The sequence below is a fragment of the Caretta caretta genome, chromosome 11, assembly GCF_965140235.1.
Source record: "Caretta caretta isolate rCarCar2 chromosome 11, rCarCar1.hap1, whole genome shotgun sequence".
Taxonomy (NCBI): domain Eukaryota; kingdom Metazoa; phylum Chordata; order Testudines; family Cheloniidae; genus Caretta; species Caretta caretta.
The window spans coordinates 33,847,265-33,864,390 of record NC_134216.1 but is presented as its reverse complement, the minus strand read 5'-3'; the positions used below and the strand labels follow the sequence as shown (position 1 = coordinate 33,864,390).

General features: G+C 42.0%; 1 protein-coding gene and 1 long non-coding RNA gene across 6 annotated transcripts in view; one reads left to right on the top strand and one right to left on the bottom strand.

The window, feature by feature from the left end:
- TANK (TRAF family member associated NFKB activator) overlaps window positions 1-3,344 on the bottom strand; it is a 35,811-nt gene extending 32,467 nt beyond the window's left edge. For 2 of the 3 annotated variants that reach the window (XR_007359126.2, XM_048869259.2), the window contains exon 1: window positions 3,216-3,344. Coding sequence is in view for 1 of the 3 variants with exons in the window: in XM_048869259.2 (XP_048725216.2) it covers window positions 3,216-3,329 (114 nt within the window). In the remaining 2 variants the exon portion in view is untranslated. The remainder of the gene's footprint in view (window positions 1-3,215) is intronic. The other variant, XM_048869261.2, reaches the window with a different exon arrangement.
- LOC125644786 (uncharacterized) overlaps window positions 2,904-17,126 on the top strand; it is a 57,145-nt gene continuing 42,922 nt past the window's right edge. Inside the window, exon 1 of one of the 3 annotated variants that reach the window (XR_007359128.2) lies at window positions 2,904-3,200. This is a non-coding gene — a long non-coding RNA (uncharacterized LOC125644786). The remainder of the gene's footprint in view (window positions 3,201-17,126) is intronic. The other 2 variants (XR_007359127.2, XR_007359129.2) reach the window with 2 other exon arrangements.

Below are 17,126 nucleotides of genomic sequence, written 5' to 3'. Positions count from 1 at the left end.
TGGGCAGGCAATTAGCTGCATCACTTACAGGAAGTCAAAAAGGAAAAGCATTGTTAAAAATCAGAATTACTGAAAGTGTGCTCTTATGTTCCTGAAAGGCTGGCACAGGACAATGAAACTGTTTTTATACCTTTTTGTAACTTCCCTCAAGTCACCCAACAGGTTTTTAGGCAAACTGTTGTGAGTTATGTCTTGTACTAAAAAATAATAATAATAGACAACTGGTTTTAATGGAGTTTGAAAGAATTGTGAACAGAAGAAATCTAAGTACAGGAAGATATGGTTTTTAGCTTTAGATGACTCACATTCTGTACAAAAATGAAGACCCTTTAGATTGATTGTTTCCAAAATACCTTTAGCCTAGTCTCTTGCGCAGCATAGTTCATCTAATTCTCTGAGGCAGTAACACAATGACTAGAGATGTTAAGTATTGAGACTTACCATTCAGGACAAAGTATTGAAGGTAGGGGGCCAGGTCAGCCACCGGTGTAAACCAATGTAACACCATTGAAGTCAAGACAACTACAGTGATTTAAACCAGCTGAGATTAGTCTCCTTATGTACTGTTTAATATTTAACTAATCACTCAAGTCAGAAGACTAGACAGCACTTAATGAACCCTAGAAAAAAAATCACCTCAGAAATCTTGGCCTTTTGAGGCATCACTCTACCAACACTGATACCTGCTGCTGGGGGAGGACTGAGAAATCTCCCTTGAAGACTCATTCTGGTCTCAAAGCATGAAGGGAAAGGCTATCAAGTAGAGCTAGGCAGGAAACAGTTTGTGTCCAATCCATATTTTTGAGAGAAGATTTCTCATCCTGAATCTTAACAAAACATCACTCATTTTCCTTAAAAAAAGCCTTTCAGTCTAACAGACTTAAATTTCTAAATAAAGAGCTGTTTTGAACTGGAAAACTGGAAACTTTAATTCTGAAAGTGTCAAAACAAGACATTTTGACAACATTGATGCATTTCAAAAAGCTTGAGTCAGGAGATTGGTCTGGAATTTGACAATTTTTTTGTTGAAAAAATGCCAATTTGTTGAAACTGACCACTTTTACTATCAATCTTCCCCCCAAATAGTGTTAATGGGAGGTGTCAGAGGAGATGACACAAGGAGGACAAGTCATAAACAGGGCCCTCAAAGATTTAGAGCAAGCATGCACAGTTCTGGATACTTGTCTGATCCTCCAAACTTTGAGTTTATGCCCCCTCCCTTAAATATAATCACAGCACAGAGGGAGCAATACAAAATGCTACATACACCATATGCATCTGTTGTATTGCATTTGCCAAACAGTATCATCTAACAGTGTTAAGTAGCACTTTTACATCCCTGTACAAACTCTGTGATCATGTAATTAAATATTTATTGAAATGCATATGCTGAAGAGGGGGGAGTTAAGGTCTATGTGACATCCATAAGGCCCAATCTTCGCCGGTGAACTGCTGCACCTACATGGAGTCCCAGTTGGGCCTTGGTAAGTATTTCCTGTTTAAATACATAAACATGATTGTGTAGGTCTGATGACACTGCTCTGCTACAGGATGGTACAATATCATGCAAAATATATTACAATAAGAAATGGCTACATGTACCAGGACTAGTAAGTTATAGTTTTAACAAAACACTGGAAAGTGCTCAGATACCACGGTGACAGGCACAACACCAGACATTATGAGAGAGGAAACAAAAGATACAAGAGCCTATGGCCATCTGCACACATGAGACTCCGATTGATTTCAGTTGTTGAAAGCAGCATGTTCCTTAATGCTGTTCCATTCATAGTACCACTACACTGACAGCCATTCGGCATATTATGAAGAAGTAGAAACAACAACTTAGTTTGTTACTATTTATATATGTATTACTTCATATTCCAGCATACTGATAATGAAGATGTACACCATGAGTGTCCTTGCCAGCAACTTCTCAAAAGCCTTCTTAAAATGTTTAAAAACAAATTTATCAAATTGAGTGTATACACACCCCCTTAATGATAAAAAGTTCACATCAGAATATTGGTGCTGTTCCAGCAACAAACACTTCTCTACATTTCATCTACTTTTCTATGTAGTTTTCTTCCATGGGAATATTTTTTTAAAATTACTTTGCCACAACCAGACCACCACTGAGAACTGGTGAAGCAGCTGAAGTCATCATTCAAAAAGAGTTGAGGGGTTGTCACTGTAGATGGGCTCTTTTCTCCAAAATGCCTGATTTTACACCACTGCTAGTGAGAGCGGAATCATACCCAAAGCCTCTAGTGCCGTGACTTTGCCTTGTTGTGAACAATGCTGAGGACCTCTGTTCTTAGGTCTTATAAATACAGATTATTGTTACTCTTGATTAATTTTATGGTAGGTTCCTTTAAAAAAATTAATTGAGCAAAGAAATCACAAGGCAGGCCCCCAGTTCAGGTCCAGAAAAAGAGTCGTGTGATGAAATTCCCTCCCCCCATATTTCTTGCAACAGAATTTTCCCCTCATGATCTGAAAAATCTCCCATTCATTCACCCTGTCCCAGCCACCTGTGCTCAGCCCCTGCAGAATAAGCCACCTGTGGAAGCTACCGGAGCGGGGGGAGGAGGGGATCGTTTTGTCCCATGACTGGCTCACAGAGCAGTGAACAAACCCTCCCCGCCCTGGGACCTCTGCAGCCGCTTCTGAACACAGCCCCCGCCTGTCAGCCCCCACAGAACAACTCCTCCCTCGCCCGCGCCTGCCCCAGACAAGCCAAGCAGCCCGCACGTCTCCCTGCCCCGGCAAACCCAAAACAGGGCCCTGGCGGAACTCACGAGCACCTCGAGTCCCCACCCCCCCCTTTTCCTCCTCCCCAGGCAGGCGCTTCACTTCCGTCTTTCTGTCAGGATCTGCGGGGCGACTGCAGAGCTCCCCCCAGGCAGGCTGCCCTGGTTACCTGTGTGCGAGCTTCAGGGCAGAGGGGGAGAGGGGCACGAGCTGCCCCCAAACCGGGGGCGGGGGAGGAGGGCGGGCGAAGGGCTGAAGGAGACGCAAGCCGACTGTAAATGCGAGAATAAAACGAAGAGGAGCGAGCGGCTGCGGAGCAGCTCGCCGAGTGGCTTCGGGGGCGTGCGGCTGGCCCGCTCAGAGCCGAGCAACAGCCGCAGCCGCGACGCGAAGGCCGCTCAGGCCCCGGCCGCTCTGCCCAGCAGGGCAAAGACAACGGCTGAAAAGTGAGTTAAACTTACGAACTCCTCGGGGCTCAGGCGGCGGCGGCGGCGGCGGCGGCACCTCTCCCTGGAGCTGTGCAGGAGCAGACTGCTCTTCGCCAGCCTCACTCTCTTTAACCCAGGAACCAGCATTTACTTCCTGTGGTGTCCCACACCGGCCCCAGCCCATGTGACAGCGTACGGGCGAGCATCACAGCTCTGCCCTTTCCCCCCAGGTCAGAGGTTACCAGCTGCTGGGTGGTTAAACCAGACATAACTTTAAATGTTAGTCACTGTAGCAAACGCACACTTTGTACTGCAACGTGGACGTTAAAAGATCCCCAGTAGCACTTTCCTTAAGAACAGGAGAAAGACTGTTTCAGTGCCTTTGGCCGTCTCTCCTCCATTCACTTTTGTGTAGTATTATGTGCCAATTTTCTGCCTGTTTGTTACCCCCCACTCCCTACCAAAGTGGCTGCACTTTCATGCCCAATGGAGATTATAATACATTACAGTTCCAGAGAGCACCTTTCATCCAAGGATTTGAAAGCATCTTTTGATCCTGTGTATTGGTTTAGGATGACACTAAACTTTTCCACACAATTAATTTAGGCAAATAATTCTGTTTCTCTAAGTTGCACTGCACTGTCGCTTTTTGAAAATCACATTAGAAAATAAGCCAATCAATAAGTAATCACTCCAGAGCCAAGGTTGCAACTAAGTTCTCATTATAACCTTGAATTGCCTCTGTCCCATATACTGCTCTCTCCAGCTCCTGTAGATCTCTTTTAGGACCTCGGGGGAGGGAAGGAGACTAGACCTGGGAGAAGATCTGGGTCATCCCCCAATCTCCTTCCTCTAGCCTTCCTGATGTCAGCAGGAGGGGAGGATACCCCCCCCCCCCCGTAAGCCTCAGGAAAGTCATTGGGTCCCATACGTATTCCTCTTGGGAAGCTACCCAGTGACCTTAGGAAGTGAATCAAGGGCCACTCTGACCCACACCATCCCCTGCCCCTCTGAGCCTTGGGAGGCTCATGGAGGCCTACCCTCAGTCTCCCACAAGGTTAGTTGGTCCATGATAAAACAATTTTTACTGATAAGAGGCTGAAAACTCTGTTTTGGCCCATTTAGTGCTACTATGGCTATGAAGACAGCTACAAGGAACCTAATTAGTCTTTGAGCCCTCCTCAGGTGAGGCCCTCACAAGCCGCCTAAAGCTTGCTAAAGGTTCTCTCCCGTTACAGACCCCTGGACATCTACAAGAAAGGGGGAAGTAGGCCCTCAATTTCCTCCATCGGGGCTTTAACAATCACCAGACATAGAAGGCTCAAATTCTCAAGCAATTTAATTTGGGGGTGGGGGGGTATGTCAAGCTTTTTATGGTTTTTTGTTTGTAAAAGTAAAAAAACAAGATTTTTTTTGTACCGATTCAGTCCTGCCACCTATGTCTGTACTTCTGCATTCTGTTCTTCAGCTCCAGTTTGTCTGCTCATGAAAATGACCCCAATAAGTAGCTGAAATAACAGAATTCAAGCTGTGCTAAATTTAGTATAATTTAAGCCACATTAAAAACAGGCTAAGTGTGTCATAAATCAAATAATGTTATCTGACAACAGTGAAGATAATCCAGTATGTATTCAGCTGGTGTAAATTGCCATAGCGCTATAGATGTCAGTGGAACTATGACAATATCAGATGAACAGCTTCCTCAGGGTATGTGCTGTTGGTTTTACAAGAAACAGAAGTTCTCTGCTCAAACTCTAATACACTCAGTACAAGTTTCATGTTAATTTATTAATGCTGCCAGAGCAAAAAGTGACAACCATTTAGAATTTTTTTCAATTCATAAGAACGGCCATACTGGGTCAGACCAAAGGTCCATCTAGCACAGTATCCTGTCTTCTGACAGTGGGCAATGCCAGGTGCCCCACAGAGAATGAACAGAACAGGTAATCATCCATCCCCTGTTGCCCATTCCCAGCTTCTAGCAAACAGAGGTGAGGGACACCAAATACATGTACATTATTCTTCTATTTAGCACCTTGTCAGTAATATTTTGTGATATGCCAAAAGGAAAGCTAGTCTTTCCTCCTTGATCCATATTTAGCATCATTTTTCTCTTTCCCCAAGTATGATTTGATATATAAGGTGGTACATACTGTGGGTGGGGGAGTTCACATTTCTGAAGTGTTGTTCCAGGCTGCCTGCAGTCTTATTTGTTATACTTGGTCTATGTTTGGAAGTTGTTCTTTGTGGCTCACATTCTGCACAAACTGAATAGGTCAGACAGGCCACATAACTACTTCAAGTGGGCTGCAGCTGGCCTCAGGCTGAGTGTTTGACACCCCTGCCATAAAGGACAGTTTAACAAAAAGATACAAATACTTCACTCTGGGGTCAACATACAAAATATATTATTGTAGATAACATCAGTCAGGCTACTGCCATTGTAAATCAAGTAGCAATAAATTGTGGGGTAGAACTTACTACACATATGTTTGCAATGCAATATGGCTTCAGGAGGATTAAATTTAACTATTAGTTTAAGGATGATCCTTCATGAGGTTTTATTGCTCATATATGAATTGGCCTCTACAAATCAACTTTCAGAAGCTGAAAGGTTAAAATGTTTCTCTAAGCTTCTTTATGTATCCACATTTCCAAACACTAGGTGGCCCACGTCAGATGTTTAATGTTTTTCCCCAGGACTATTAACTTTTATAGGGAAAGCATAGTACATTGTGAGGCGCAGACACAGCTTTTGGCATTGTATGAATTGAGAAGTTGGCGTTACTCTGGATATTCACAGAAGGGTAATTATCAGACTAAGAGAGGAGACCAAATCTAAAGTTTGGTCACAGAATTAACATGTCAGAATTAAAGAGAGGATCTACAGTACGTTGATGCAGATGGAAAGTATCACCTCTGGGTTGGAGAAAGAGAAAGAGTTGTGGAGCAATTTAAATGAATCTGTAGAACTGTTATAAGATAGAGGAGACTAACTTTTTTTCTGAGAAAGTAGTAATCTGTAAACTTTAGCTATATGTAACATAAATTTGGTTTTGGTTTTGCATGGAATATTTTCATAGCAGACACAAATGCACAGAAGGCTTGAGTTCCAGAGACTAGCTAAACAACAGTTATCTTTAAATGCAGTTTAAAAAAAAACAACCTTGGTGTAATCCATAATAATAAGGCAAAGATGAGTACAATTACAGTATTTACATCTCCCCTTGCAACCTTACGATAGCAATACAGTAAGACAATAAAGATAGGAGAAAATCATAATCTGACATTGTTTAATTATTTCAGTTTGACTGCATGCAGTCTTTTGCCTATAAGCTATAGCAGCTAAAGTTTTTGATTACCTTGTAAGTAATCTCTTTAAGAATATTTTTCTCCGGTCACTTTCTTCAATAACAAGATAGGCAATTTTTATGTAGTCTGGAAGCTTTATCAACAGGATTTTGAAATGCAGCTCAGTCAGTCTCCTATATTGATTATGACTGACGATAGCTGGGAACTTCCACTGAGAAATCCCCCACTTAAGAACTTCCTTGTATGCAGCTGCAAACAACCAATCATTATGAGATATTGCCCGCAACAGAGCCTTTTAGCAGAAGACAATCTGTAAACCAGCTATGGGCCTGATCCTGCAGTCCTTACTCTGCGTAGTTCCAATTATTTTCATGGTACCACTCACATGAGTAAATGCTACTCTGTGTGAGTAAGGGTTGCAGAATCAGGCCCTATTAATTTAAGTGGCTGCTTCTTCAGAGCTAATGTAACTATTCCATTTGCAACTAGTTTTTTTTGTCTTGATGGGGGGAAAAAATCTAATATGTTGCTAAACCTTGGTCCCAAAATTCACATGAAGTCTGTGTCACTGACAATGCTGATAGTAAAAAGCGACAACTTTGTATATACCTTGATAAAATATATAGAGATTAGATGTATATGGTACGTAAGTACAGGGTGTAATTCATCTCTCTGCAGAGAGCCTGAGAAAAACCTAGGCACCACTTAAGTCTCATTTAAGCTCTAAAGCAGTAGTTCCCAAACTGGGGTTGTGAACCTCTGGGGGTTTGTGAAATGTTACAGGGGGTTCTCGGGAAAAAATTCCCTAATGGTGGACAGAGCTGTCCTTAGGGACCCCGGGCATCACGGGGCCAGCAGCCCGGAGCCCCTGGACTTCCAAGGGCTAAGCAGATCAAAGCAAGCATATCTATCACAGTGAAGAGATTTAAACTTCAAGACTCTTTACAAGAAATGGAGAGGGAGGTGGATATTTTTCGCTGTTTTTAAAATTAAACAGGCAGCTAGTATTCTTTTTAAAATTATTATGAAGAACAAGTTTAAGCTTTGTTGTAACGTGTGTTGTTTGCCTGGACTGCTCAAGACCTGACTGCTTGTGTAGGAGGAACTCTTTGAGTTGGCTTCTTAAATACCTTCATGCTGTTTCACATCTGATACTCCTTGATGAAACATAGGATCCTTGTCTTATAACAGGCTTATTCAAAGTGATACAAGCTACAAAAGTGAGATCTTGGAAGAGTGTTACCGTTTTCATAATGTAATAAAAATACTGTAATGATAAATAACAATTAATAATAAATAGTGTGTAATAAGCATGTCATAAAAACAAATTTTATATTTCCAAAATCACTGCTTTTATAATTTATACTCAGGTAAAGGAGAAAATCCCCAGAAATATTCATTTTTAGGAGGGGGTTTGCGAGACTTGACATTTTAATGAAAGGGGTTCACGGGTTGTTAAAGTTGGGGAACCACTGCTCTAAAGGGACTTAAGTGCTAGAGACCTTGAGCTTGGGTGAATTTTATCTCTAGTGAAAATTCTTTTCCCCCACCAAAAAAATGTATAGTGAAATTTACAAACTGAGTTTTGCTATTAGAATATGGAGGAGAGCATCTGTCTGGGAAAAATTCCCCTTCTTCCCACCTCGAGGAGCAGCAGCACACCCTTCTGTTGCAGGGTACTCTTAGTGATGTCACACTGATGCAGACTTCCAGGAATTTCCCTACATATGATAACCTCCTGTGGAAGCATCCTATATGATGTTGGAGGAGCAGGTAGCAATGCAGTCTCAACTCCTTAGGATATCCATGAGTTTAGAAAAACAAACTTTCTGCCCAATTAATGGAGGGAGATTGGAAGGTTGTAACCATGGTTTCTGAAATAATGCTGAACAGTTTGTCCTTTGTTACACTTGCAATTACACTATGGTCAGCACTGACTCAGCTGCACATTTTGTTGGCTCCTGTTGGCATAAGAGACACCAATTTATCAGCACAGCTTCAGTTAGACTTAGATCTCTTGCTAGCAAAAGTGACAATGCAAGAACCCACAGAGAAACAGCAATGTGACTTACTTGCTAGCAGCATAGGAGAGTTTAATAAATGTAGGAACTTCTCAGTCAGGAAGTTCTCTAATTACTGCTTGAAGGATGACTCTTCATGTTTATGTCATGCTTCAGAACCCATTGTCAACAACAGGTACATTCAATAGTGTAGACGAGGCTAAAAAAGTGGGTTACAATAAATCAATTGTGGGGGTGAAATTCACCCCATGCAAAGGGCCTGCACAAGGCCTATTTACCATTTAAAACTTCACAATTGGGTGTGAGAAGGTAAAGATACTGCAGTCTGTAAAGGATTACCAAATTTCAGCTGGATACCTGGCTACTAGGGTGAATCAAAGGGAAAGGGGGAGGTCTCTGGGGAAATTATTGTCTTGTGTTTTTCACTTGATTTGCTTTTGTGATTGTTTGGTGGATAATAATCAAGCCTTGAGGAAAAGGCATTGCAATAGTGAGGGGGCAGGAGTTTTATTTCCATTCCTTGACTGATAAAACCAAACACAGCAGATTAAATGGGATTTACCTGGTGCAAAGGCTTTGGAGTGGCCTGCTGCCAGGAGGTGAATGTCATCCTAGTAGCACTTTAAATTGTTTCAGTTAGGAATCCAAACCATTTTCCATTGTCATCCATGTTTTTTCATATGCTTGTGACTGTATGAAAAATGCTGTCGTTTTCCAGGGTTGTTTTCTTCCCAAAGCTAAATTATTTGGGAAAACTTTAAAAAAACAACAACAAAAAACAAACAAAAAAACCCTTCAGCCATTTGATTCAGAGGAGAATTTAAAAAGAAAAAACAAATACTGTCTCCCCTTTCTCTAAACATTCTTTGTTAGAGCATGCCAAGAGAAAAATCAGCTGAAAATATTTGTACATACTAGGGCTGTTGATTAATCGCGGTTAACTCATGCAATTAAGTCAAAAAAATTAACAGCAATTAAAAAAATTAATTGCAATTAATTGCACTGTTAAACAATAGAATACCAATTGAAATTTATTAAACATTTTAGGATGTTTTTCTCCATTTTCAAATATATTGATTTCTATTACAACACAGAATACAAAGTGTACAGTGCTCACTTTATATTATTTTTATTTCAAATATTTGCACTGTAAAAATGATAAAAGAAATAGTATTTTTCAATTCAACTCATACAAGTACTATAGTGCAATCTCTATCATGAAAGTGTAACTTACAAATGTAGATTTTTTTTTGTTACATGACTGCACTCAAAAACAGAACAAAGTAAAACTTTAGAGCCTACAAGTCCACTCAGTCCTACTTCTTTGTTCAGCCAGTCGCTAAGACAGACAAGTTTGTTTACATTTACAGGAGATACTGTTGCCTGCTTTTTATTTAGAATATCACCTGAAAGTGAGAGCATGGCACTTTTGTAGCCGAGGTTGCAAGGTATGTACATGCCAGATATGCTAAACATTCGTATGCCCCTTCATGCTTTAGCCATCATTCCGGAGAACATGCTTCCATGCTGATGATGTTTGTTAAAAAAATAGTGCATTAATTAAATTTGTGACTGAACGCCTTGGGGGATAATTGTATGTCCCCTGCTCTGTTTTACCCGCATTCTGCCATATATTTGATGATATAGCAGTCTTGGATGATGACCCAGCACATGTTGTTTGATTTACAAATACTGTCACGGCAGATTTGACAAAATGCAAAGAAGGTACCAATGTGAGATTTCTAAAAATAGTTACCGCTCTCCACCCAAGGTTTAAGAATCTGTAGTGCCATCCAAAATCTGAGCGGGACAAGGTGTGAAGCATGCTTTCAGAAGCCCTAAAAGAGCAAAACTGAGATGCGGAAACTACAGAACCCGAACCACCAAAAAAGAAAATCAACCTTCTGCTGGTGGCATCTGACTCAGATAATGAAAATGAACATGCATCGGTCCGCTCTGCTTTGGATCGTTATCGAGCAGAACCCATCAGCAGCATGGATGCATATCCTCTGGAATGGTGGTTGAAGCATGAAGGGACATATGAATCTTTAGTGCAACTGGCTAAATATCTTACAATGCCGGTTACAATAGTGCCATGCGAACGCCTGTTCTCACTTTCAGGTGACATTGTAAACAAGAAGCGGGCAGCATTATCTCCTGCATATGTAAACAAACTTGTTTGTCTGAGTGATTGTCTGAACAAGAAGGAGGACTGAGTGGACTTGTAGGCGCTAAAGTTTTACACTGTTTTATTTTTGAATACATTGAATTATTTTTTGTACATAATTCGACATTTGTAAGTTCAATTTTCATGATAAAGAGATTGCACTGCAGTACTTATATTAGGTGAGTTGAAAATACTATTTCTTTTGTTTTTTACAGTGCAAATATTTGTAATCAAAAATAAAGTGAGCACTGAACACTTCGTATTCTGTGTTGTAATTGAAATCAAGATACTTGAAAATGCAGAAAACATCCAAAAATATTTAAATAAATGGTATTCTATTATCGTTTAACAGTGTGATTCATCTCATGATTAGTCACCATTAATTTTTTAATTGTGCGATTAATTGTTTTAATGGTTTGACAATCCTAGTATATACTCTTCCTGATTTCATTGGTTTGGATATACTTTCCTGGGGCTAATTAGACTAAACATTTATAGTGATATCTGAAAGTCAGATAATGCTACTTCTCTACATACTGAGTGCTAGTATCTCTTCTTTTGAATCATTCATTTCCTCTGTCCTTTTTAAAACTGTCTTAACATGAAAAATCTATTTCTTTAGAATCTGAGTGCTTACTGCTTTTTTTCTGTATTATTTGACTGCAACCAAGCCATCAAGCTTACTGGCAATTGTTTATGTTGGCAGATGGTCAAAAAGAAATCTGTACTACTTTGAAAATGTAGGGGTCTGGAAACTTGAGTCACAGCACAGGGCTTTTCAGGATTGTTCTCGAAGGACTGGTGATATCCATCCTCAGCTGTCCTCTGTAAGGCTTGTATTGGTGAAAATGGTGAAATAACTTTCATGGCTCCTTAGCTGATGATAGTATTTATAAAAGCAATTGGCCTCTGTATATGGTTCGTCTCTTATACAACCTTTTTTAAGACTCAAGTGTTTGGCTTTAGTTCTTATTATCTTTTCTAAGGAGTCTAAGGAGAGGGGAAGTTCCCCTACAAAGTACTTTTGCCACTTTTATGATTTTTGTTTAATTTCACTCAGTTGTCCCATTTTAAGGGCACTCGAACTTTCTTTCTGAATATTGTAGTACAGTACTAGGCTTTTTAGTGCTATGGACTTTCTCTGACTCCAGCTGATTTGGGTGAGTGGCTCTCACACAGCCTCCCTCTGTAGGCAGGAGAAGCAATGGCTCCCTCTTACTGAATGTTTGTCAGCTGCGGTAGACTCACTTTTTCAGCTGTAGGGTCTGCAAGGGAAGAAATTCTTCCCATTGATTGCAGTAATCTGCATAGTTCCTCCTGACCTCAGCCTGCTAACTCTAGCGTCTCCTCCCTTCTCATTAGAGCATAGGAAGGCCCAATAGAAAACACCTCATGGCTCCCAGAAAATTGATGGGTTCCAGAAATCCTGCCCCCAGCCCCTATGCAGGGAAACCATACTGTCTCAACTGCATCCAGGGGTCCCTTAGCCCAAGGAGGGTGAGCAGAATTTACCCCAGTATCTATCGATACTGTCGGCAGTAAGATCAGAATTTGGCCTGTATGCTGAATACATGCAACAGCCAATGGAGTTACATATGTGTGACAGACCCTTTGGCTACATTTTAATTAATACAGGGAAAACTCTATAACTGACAAATTGCTAATTGTATGGACAGATTCCTTTGTATACCGAATTCAAAAAATGAAAACATGTTCTGTCTTGGCTGTAACTGCTATAAAGCCTTTATATTCTTATTTTAGCATTTATTTAAAACACTTTCAATTCAATGTTACCAAACAAGTCAATGGGCCAGTTCATGAATTATATTAAGGCCCTTTTATACTATTCTGACAGGGTAACATGGATGGAAATAGCCCCCTCTGTAAAACTAATTATTAGAGCTCTACATCAACCCTCTTCTGTTATCACTGGCATAGGCAATGGATTTGGGGTGTTGCTACAGTAGACTGCAGTATAGCTATTCTCTGCTTCCCAGGACCATTAGAAGCAGAGTGAATTACAGCAGTCCTGAGGCTGCTCTAAATTATCCAGAGAACTAGGTAAGGCCCTGCAAGGCCCCAGAATATAGGGAGAATAAAGGTCACTTAAAGCTACCTTAGGCCCAGCCTCCCTTCCCTACCTCAGACAAAGGAGTGGAGTAGCTGGGAATCAGGCCCAACATATCTAAGACTGTTCAGTGCTCGACATTTAACAGGGAAACACAGAGACATGGGAACATCATTCGGACAGTACTATTGCTCATGCCAGTAATTTCAGACATTATTGAGGCACATGTAATATCAGTTTACAACCAGTGGCTACAAAAGTCAAAAGGAATCTTCTGAACTCAAATCCTATGTCAACACAAGGCCAATTGACAGCGCTGACTTTCCTGAATGGGAGCCAAATCTGAGTAGAAGGCCAGGTTTAATGACAAATCATGTGGGTTTTTAATTAACTATTAGTTAGTTCACTTCATCTCTTCCCCCTCATCTACCAGATGAAGTTAAGTCTAGATTGTAGCACTAATGATGTACGTTAGAGGTGAATGATAACATAAAGGGGTGCCACAAGGGGGAGCAATTATTTGGGAAGTTAGCTAGTCATAAACAAAACATGTCTAATCCTGTCCTGTGTTCCTAATTATTGTACTCTCCGCAGTACAATAATCATGTCATGTCCCATTATTGTGTTCCATAATCATGACAGAACTGTCATGATAATGGGACAACAAGTCAGTTTAAAATGAGTAAAATTAAGCTAATCTTGCAACCAATGTAAAACTGCAGCAGTAACCTAGGATATATCTTACAAATTTCACCTCTTTGCCACATCGTTCATTGCACTTTTCCATGTGCCATTACTTATAAGGGAAAGATGATCTGAATGACACCTCCACACCATCCAGTGTTTTTATTATTGTTCCTTGCTGATCTAATTGCTCCATCTTCCTGTTTTAAAATTCTTACTGTTTTTAGAATAGGAAAAGTGGCTTTGTGGCTCAAGCACGAACTGGAAGTTGGGAGAACTGAGCTCTGTTCTTGACTCTTCCATACACTCGCTGTGCAAGCTTGGGCAAGTCACTTTGGCCTGGATGCACAAAGAGACATAAGTCTTGCAATGCTGAGCATTACAGTGCCTAACTTTTATGAGCTTAGAAAATCACTGGGACAGTAATGGGATTCACAAACCCTGAGTATGGCACCTGGGTTCCCTATACAACAAATGTGGCAAGACAGGTACCTAAGAAAGGGACCCAAAAAGCAAGCACACTAGACAGGCAGCCACCTAATATAGCCACTGGGAGATGCCAACAAAAAGGGTGCATCCTAAGCCCTGACCCTGTCATGGAGTTAGGCACCTAAGCCCGGTATACAGGGAGGCATCTATCTCTGCTTGCAGTCTACAGCTGGGAATCACCTCTCGTACAGTCAGGTGGCTTAGGTGCCGAAGTCGTTTCTTGTGAGAATGAGTTAGGCACCCGCCTCACTCCACACAAAATGGCTGGAGGAGGAGGTAGCCACCTTACAGCTATTAACCCAGTGGCTAGCACAATTACCTAGGAGGTGGGAGACCCAGGTTCAATTTCCCCCACTGCCTCAGGAAGAGAAAGGAGACCTCTGTGCAAACCCTACCTCTCAGGAGGGTGCTTTAATCACTGAGCTATAGGATAGTCTGACATGGGGGTTCCCTCATTCTCATCCCCAGTGAACATCCCCTATAGTGACAGATTGTGTCTGGGAGCCTAGAGTGAAGCTGCAGTGCTCATCACCACAGGGGTAGAAACTTAGGCACGTAGGGAACTTTTATGGTGGAAAAATTAGAGGCACCTACAGCGGTAGACCACAGCCAAGCAGGAGTTTTGTGGATCACAGTGGGCTTAGAACTGGAGCTTAAGTGCCTAAGTCTGGGGTTTAGGTGCCTAAGTACTTTTTGGGAATCTGGGCCTTTACTTTTTCATGCCTCAATTTCATCTATCTGTAAAATGGAGGTAATATTTACCAACCTCAATGAATATTGAGAAGGCTTAGCTGTAAAGTGAAATGAGATGCTCGGATAAAAGACACTGTAGACGGGCAAAGTATTGATTAATTAAGCTTACCTAGACACACATGCAGAGCTTCATGAAACTTCTGTAACAAAGCTCAAAGCCAGGTGAAATTCACTTGTTTTCAGCAAAAGCCTGTACCGCTGCCAGGTTTGCCTTAATGTTTGCTGAGGTCCATGTACTTTCAAAAGAAGTTTCAGGTGAAAGAAGCTGAATTTTGAACAAATATGGGATGAATTTGGGGCCGATCTTCTTCCTCCCCCGAGGTACAGACAATTATCAATTGTGTTTGAAGCTATACGCTAGTTGGTGATTTTGCTTTGACATTTTGTGTTCATTTGAATCCAAACTTCTGAAAGAACTAAGCCAGATGAAACAATACAGACTAACCCCCTTGCAAACCAAGGCCAATGTCTTTCCATAGCTGTACTCACAAGTGTTAAAAAGAATGGCAAAATTATTCATCAGGCTGGTTTCCCAGCTCTTATTCACACAACAAGTAATTGATAAAAATTTTAACTTCCTAAAAGAGTTATCATACAACTTGTATTTATTCTTTAGATGAAGAAGGAAGAGAACAATATGATCAATGGAATTAGAGATTTTGCATAATTAGTTGGGGGGGGGGGAACAAGCACAAAAAACATGCACACGCTTCGTCTGGCACAACTTCAATCTTCTTATTCACCAGCTGCTAAATAATTTTCATATCCCTTGCTGCTTTCTCCAAGTGAAAACACACCTGTTCCTTCAGTATTGTAGCCATTTATTGTTGGCTCTCTGTAAGCAAGAGATGTAAGAGCATTTTGACTTGCATCACAGATCTGTCATGATAGAGCTATTTAATGGGGCTGTGGCCATATTAACTGCTGATTCCCTTTAGTTGTGTCCACAGCTATAGCTCATTCAATGTGTGAGCAGTATTATATGTGCTGACTGACATGCTCTCTTACATTTATTCTAGTGATAACATGCTGAGACCATTAGAAAATACAGTCCAGTTTACTCTGGTTTGCCAGTATTGCTGCACACTTCCCAATAGCCCTCTACATACACAGCAGTTATAAACTCCATCTCCATCAAGTCAGTTGGTCTGAGAAGTGCAGGCAGAGCTGTAGAGGTAGAGCCCAGCAACAGAGACTTACTGAATTGCAGTCTATGTTGCAGGTGGAAGAGCAGGTCATAGGCGCCTAGATGAAAGCGATATATCAGAGTAGGGATAATGGCAGGAAAGACCGAAAGAATAGCAGTAAGGAAGTAGAGTGATGATGCCTAGTAGAAAGCACAGGATGACTATGAGGTGAAAGGTGCTGTGGGATAGGACGAGAGGAGAGTAGCAAGTCATGACTTTGTGCCTGATCATATCCTACTGTAGGAAAATCCAAAGAAGAGACTAAAGAGGAGGAAACCACCAGTTGGTTCCTCTCATTGAGAAATTCTCATTCTTTCCATTGGAAGCCAGGAATTTACACACATGGCTGTGGGCCTTGCTTGTAAGATCTGGTAGATCCCCTAGAACCTACGCACATCCTGCAGGATCAGTGGGAGGGTGGGACTATCTGCATGGAAACTCTGGGTTTCAGGTGCTGCTCCCATTTCACACACACACCTTGCAGTGGAGCCACACTGACAAAGCTTCTGTAGCATATCAGCATTATAAGGAACAGACCAATGGTTAGTTGCAATCAATGACTAGACACTTTTCAGGAAAGGAAACAATTTGCCTGATTGTTGCCTGCTACCAACACTAGTCTGCTACAGTCAGTCATAAAAGAGGCACTATCATCTAAGTCAGGGGTAGGCAGCCTATGGCAACCATGCCAAAGGCAGCACGCGAGCTGATTTTCAGTGGCACTCACACTGCCCAGGTCCTGGCCACCAGTCCCTGGGGCTCTGCTGCCGGCCAGGGTTCTGACCACCGGCCCTGCTCAGACTGCTGCCAGCCCCGGGTCACAGCCACCGGTCCCAGGGGCTCTGCTGCTGGTCTGGGGTACTAGCCACTGGCCCACTGCCAGCCGGGGTTCCGTTCGCCGGCCCCCTCAGCCCGCTGCCGGGCCCAGGTCCCAGCCACCCGTCCGGGGGGCTCCGCTGCTGGCCTGTGGTTCCGTCTGCTGGCCCCGCTCAACCTGCTGCCAGCTGCGGGTCCCGACTGCTGGCTCGGGGCTCTGCTCCTGTCCTCAACCCGGGGCTCTGCAGCCGCCCCAGCTGTGGCCCTCTGGCCCCAGCCTGAGGCATTGAGGAGTGCAGACAGGGCCAAGAAGGGGCTCAGCTCAGTGTGAATCACATGGATTCTTATTACTGGCACGCAAAACCTTAAATTAGAGTGAATAAATGAAGATTTGGCACACCACTTCTGAAAGGTTGCAGACCCCTGATCTAAGTACCGATTAATAAT